General features: G+C 44.1%; 1 protein-coding gene across 1 annotated transcript; it reads left to right on the forward strand.

Annotated features, from left to right (window-relative positions):
- The first annotated feature begins 766 nt into the window (after window positions 1-766).
- LOC115237981 lies at window positions 767-1192 on the forward strand. Its single transcript, XM_029811420.1, has one exon. It carries the CDS (start codon window positions 767-769, stop codon window positions 1190-1192), a length of 426 nt encoding a protein of 141 aa, XP_029667280.1.
- The last annotated feature ends 4430 nt before the right edge of the window (window positions 1193-5622 follow it).

Consider the following 5622-nt stretch of genomic DNA (forward strand, 5'->3'; position numbering starts at 1 on the left):
CAAATCAATCAAAACGTAAGCGAATGAAACAATTATCGAATGTGGTTACTTCTACTCCGATAAAAGATGTACAATCAAGTCAAATATTGCACGAAAGACCGTCCCTACCTGTGGAAGAAATTTTCGAAACCACGCCTGAAACTCTTGTTACATCGGTTCAACATCTATTACAAACATCCGAGGGTCAAAGTACATTGCGCGCACACTTGGGTCCACTAGGGCAAAAATATGTGGAAGCTATTTTAAGTCAAGATAAAAATAACAGTATGGATTATGTTTACGGTGTTAAATTTTGCAACGAAGGAATGATACTTGGTGATAAAATTTTTGATATGGATAAGATCCACTATTATAAGTAACAAGGGATACAAGTATAAAAATATAGTAGCGCCAATAATCTCTATTAATCTAGAAAAAAAACTGGAAGAGGTATAAACATACCGCGCTCTATGACGTTAAACGATAATAAGATCGATTAGGTGCATTGGAATGATCCCAACGAGTTGGTAGATCGCTTGCGATTGCTGGAAGCTTCGCGTCAAGCCGGCGATAATGAAATATTATCAATTATCGAGGAACTTTGCGAAGCTGGCACGCTCGAGACAAATATGCAGATGCTGCAAATAATGATGGATGAGATGCAGAAAATGCTTCGGTATGCAACTCACGCGCAGACTACATCTAATTCAGTGCAGTAGAAGAAAGATATATAAAGAATATACGTGGAGGAATTATCTCATTATTGCAAATTATGCCTCGATTAAATATGTCGCAAAAGACCTCTGAAAAGCAGCTGCTCGTGGAAGAACTGCATGCTCCAGCGAGAAAAAATTCCCCACGTAGACATATCATAGTACGCGGATACGACGATCTGTGGCAGGCGGACGTGGTCGAGATGCGTGCATATGCACGATTCAACAAAGGCTACAACTACATACTCACAGTTATCGATGTGTTGAGCAAGTATGCGTGGGCTGTACCGCTCAAGAGTAAAGACGGAAGCGAGACGGCTGACGCTATCACAAAGATATTTCAAGCCGATGGAAGATATCCGAAAAATTTTCAAACCGACAGAGGAAAAGAATTTTACATCGCAAATGTACAGAAACTCATGAAGACATACAACATTAATCATTATTCGACGTACTCTATCATGAAGCCTCGGTCGTGGAAAGATTCAACCGAACGTTAAAGAACAATATGTGGAAAATGTTTACGCTTAATGGAAATTACAAGTGGATCAGAGCGTTGCCCTGGCTCGTTGATGAATACAATGCACGAAAACATCGCACTATCGGTATGAGGCCTATCGATGTTACCCCCGCGATCGCCGATAAACTTTTAAATACGGTATACAGCAACGTAAAGATTACTGCACCAGCAAGATTCAAAGTAGGCGATCCAGTACGCGTGAGTAAATTCAAGACCATCTTCGACAAAGGTTATACGCCAAATTGGACGACCGAAGTGTTTAAAATCGTTAAAGTACAGAAAACTAATCCCGTGATCTATGTACTCGAAGATTCGCGCGGAAATCCCATCGCCGGCGGATTTTACGAATACGAGTTACATCGCGTTGCTAATCCCGACGTACATCTCGTGGAAAAGGTGATACGCAAAAAGGGCGACGAGGTTTATGTGAAATGGCTGGGATTTGATGCAACGCACAATTCTTGGATACATAAAAATAATATATTATAAATATGTTAACAATAATACATAATATTTTACAAATATAAACAAAATTGTATACATTATAAAATATACATATAATTTACAATAAATATACATATAATTTTTGATAGCGCCATTATTTTCATCCTTCATTAAACCCGGTATCTTTTTATTCGCGAGCGGTATACCGTAGACATTGTCCACCGCATAATCGCAGTAGATAAGTATGGCCGGTTCTAACCCACTTTGCTTTGGAAACTCCCCGTAAGAGTGAGAGTGTGAACATGCGGATAAAGTGAGAAACTTAGATATCTGAGGAAGCCATGTCGGGCAGGGGAGAAGAAAAGAGGGAGTACGTATGGTGAGAGGGGAAGCGGGGTTGAGGGGGGTCGGGGAAGCCATGGAGCTCGAGCGTGGCGAGAGGGGCGAGGGTTAGGGGGTGATGAAATCGGGTCGAGAGATCGCGTTATCGCGTCAGGTGCGTTAAAGACGCGAGACGCGGTCGACGCTTTATCTCCGACCTTGGGAGTCGCGATGACCCGTGACACGTAAATACGATAAATCGAAGACGACGAGATGAGAGAATATCGCGGGCGGCGAACCTCGGCGCGATACGAGAAGCGCTTGTCATCGTTGTGCCTACCGATCGATTTTTCCGATCGACGCGTCGCGGTTGTCGCTTTATCTCTGACCCGATGACCCGGTCTGTCGCGATGAACCGTAACATGTAAATACGGAAAATTGAAAATGATTAGATAATAAAATATCGCGGGCGAGTCTCGGCGCAATACGAGACTCGTCGCGCGTACCGCGTAGATCTAGAAATAGATCGATGGATAGGTCAGGATTTAGCGTGGTTATAGCGTGGAAAAAACTAGCTGTCGTAGCTAAAAACTGCGTATGATAATTAGATTTCAGTCGTAATATATGAACAACAAACATCGTATCGTTAACCGAGATACTTATTTATTACATAGGTGAAACAGCGAACATCTCTCAATTAGCGGTGATACTCGTTTATTACGCGCAACAGCAAACTTTCTATAGTTTAGGAATGTATCATGCAAATCATGATTAGCGATGGTAGCGAAAATTTTTCCATAAAATCTAATGGAAGGAGGTCAAATAAAGAGAGGTTCTCGCATCGAAGGAGAGCGTTTTTATTTGTAACAGTACAGAGATACAGTAGCGCGTTAGGATTCTCCGAAGAGCAGAGCCTGCAGTTCGCAATCGATTATATCGTTGCGGTCGAAGTTCTCGCTGTCGCGTATCGCCGTCGGAATAAGCGTTCGATCGTGGACGTCGGCCGCGATATCGAGGAAGCGCGTTAGCTTGTTATTGATGTATCCGGTTAAACCGCTCAAAATTGTAATGATGCGGTTGATGCAATGCTTCAAGTTTAATATATTTAGCACGGTGCTCCTCGATACGACTAGACGATCCTTAGGTGTTTCGAGACGGAGTATTCGGAGATTGTTAAATTTGCCGAATCGCAACGTTAATTGTCCGATATATAAGCATACGCTTTAGTGTACGTCGTCGACTATGAAGTGTCTAATGACTCGGCAATCTTTATATACTCGCGTAGAGATCGCTTCTCCTTCCGCGCACGTCTTTCGCTCCTTTTTATCATATTCTATTGTTACAATTACATTAGAGCGATGGCGGAAGTCGCTTCATCAGTCGTCCTCTTCGTCGATCTCGTCGCTCTCGGTTCCCGTATGTGTGTTTATCGCGGCGTTGATCTTAGCGTCTCGGGGAAGTCCGATATCGTGGAGAAATCTCGGCCTACCAGGTTTTAGCTTAAAACTGGGATATTCCGCGACGTAGATCGAATCGTTAACGAATAGCGCGAGATCGCCCGAGGGTCTTCGATATGAGGCGGACAAGCGCGTGAGATTCGCCGGAAGAAACGTCGCGTAATCCGTCAACTTCATGGGTCTACCGTAGCGTCTCTCTTTTGTTCAGATACACGTGCCACGGTTCCGCGTCGTCGATGTGCATCTCTGACGCGAAGTCGACCGCGTGAGCGAGGACTCCACCCGAACCGTCAAAGGCCGCCGGGTAAATGTCGCCGCTCAGACGATTCGCGTAGGTGTGCGCGTCCGTTCGATACGATATCAGTATATCGGGATGTAGCGGGTCGCGCGCAAACGTTAACGATTAATTCACCGTCCATAACGCGAACGCCGCTTCGACCGTTCTTAAGAGTTCTTTGCTAGCCACTTGAAAGTTCCACGTGAGACGCGTTTTCGGCCATTTTCGCGCGATCGGGCTATACGCGCGACCGGGAATGTCCGCGAGACCGCATTGCGGTTTGCGCATAAGACGAAGCGTATCAGGGTTTAACGCACCATTTCCTGATAATTGATAGTATTCTTAAAACAGCGACAGCGCGTGACGCAGAGACGTCGCGTTGTCGGACGACAACGATCCTCCATCGTCCTTCAGAAAACCGTACGCGCGCAGGAAGCGGAGCGCCTCTCTCTTCTCCGAGTCGACGGGCGTCGCGGTTGTCGCGGCGACGAGCGTTATCGCTAGGATGAGAACAGTCATCGTCTTCTTCGCGGTGGACATCGCGCGGGTCGAGAGGGACGCGGGAAACGATCGATCGAGAAATATCGGACGTAATAAGAAATGTTCGACGAAACGCTTATTTTTGTCTCTATCGCGCAAATCTGGGGTAGGGGGGAAATAAGATCAAGTTAGGTTAGGTTGTGACCGGACAAACTAGTCGAGATGGAGAATCTTACACAGAATACAGGTTTTCCTACCTTATTTAACGGTCGCAAGTTTGTTTGACCATCCAACAAACAAGAAATGCCCTCGGACGACGCCCCGTCAGGTCTGCCGTCGGACAGGTTGCTCAGCGTCAGGATTGCGCTGCTATTCTCGCCACTGTGTATCTGCTTGGCTGCTCGGGAATTTTTCCTAATCCTTTTCTTCTTTTCTGTTTCAGGTCGCCGCTGGATTCACCGGATCAACGCCCATGGATTTCTGGACTACCCACTGGTTATCACTGGATCGACGCTTCGAAAGATACGTCGAATGACGCAATTTGTCCGCTGCTAAACGGTTGGACAAAATTCCTCTTTCGTTGTTAATTCCTTTCTATTCTGCTTCAGGTCGTCGCTTGATTCACCGGATCAACGCCCATGGATTACTGGACTACCACTGGATCGACACACGGACACAGGAAAAGGATTTCGCGACTTCGAGGTAAATCAATAACTGTTACACTTGTTTAAATATATAAATATATAAAATATATTTAAACGAAAATATAAAGCTTTTTTAAAACTTCTTGTACAAACTCTCGCGAATCTCTACAACTCGGAGATCTATCGCGCTCTATTTCTCAAATAAAATAAAACTGCTTTTGTTATTATTAGTATCACGAATCTCTTCCACGCACAAGAGATTTTGTTTCGCGACTATCCTCTTTAACTACTTAAAAAACCCGCAAGATCTCTTTACTTTGGATGCTCGGTTTCGGGAAAAAAGGTCTCGAATCTTGCTCTGCACGGCCTCTTATAGCTGTTTCCCACTCCGGGACTCTCCCACTCACAGCCATCCCTTCTCCTGTCCGCAGCTCGGCGGCTTGGCTTTCGCGCATGCGCAATCTTATAATTTCTAAATAATTCCTAATAACGCTTATTAACGCTAACTATCGCTTCTATTTGCTTAATCTATCGCTAAATAAAATGTTTAAAAACTTTAGGCATTATATTATAAATATTTAAATTAAAATATATCTTATCGGTAAAAGTAACGAATAAAATCTGCTTAAAATGTCACAACTAGGCTTAAATATAGTCTAACAGTTTCTTAAAACTATACGCATGCTAAAATTATATGTTTTTTAAAATTATCATCTACACTCGAAAAGTGCAGGCGAACTACACTTCAAGTGTAGTTCTCCAGGTACTAAAATCTCGCGCTTTACGC

The sequence above is a fragment of the Formica exsecta genome, unplaced genomic scaffold (genome assembly GCF_003651465.1).
Source record: "Formica exsecta isolate Colony F162 unplaced genomic scaffold, ASM365146v1 scaffold317, whole genome shotgun sequence".
Taxonomy (NCBI): Eukaryota; Metazoa; Arthropoda; class Insecta; order Hymenoptera; family Formicidae; genus Formica; species Formica exsecta.

Bases quoted from the DNA above. Each gene is read 5' to 3' on its own strand.
- LOC115237981 (XM_029811420.1), top strand. From the start codon at position 767: ATGTCGCAAAAGACCTCTGAAAAGCAGCTGCTCGTGGAAGAACTGCAT.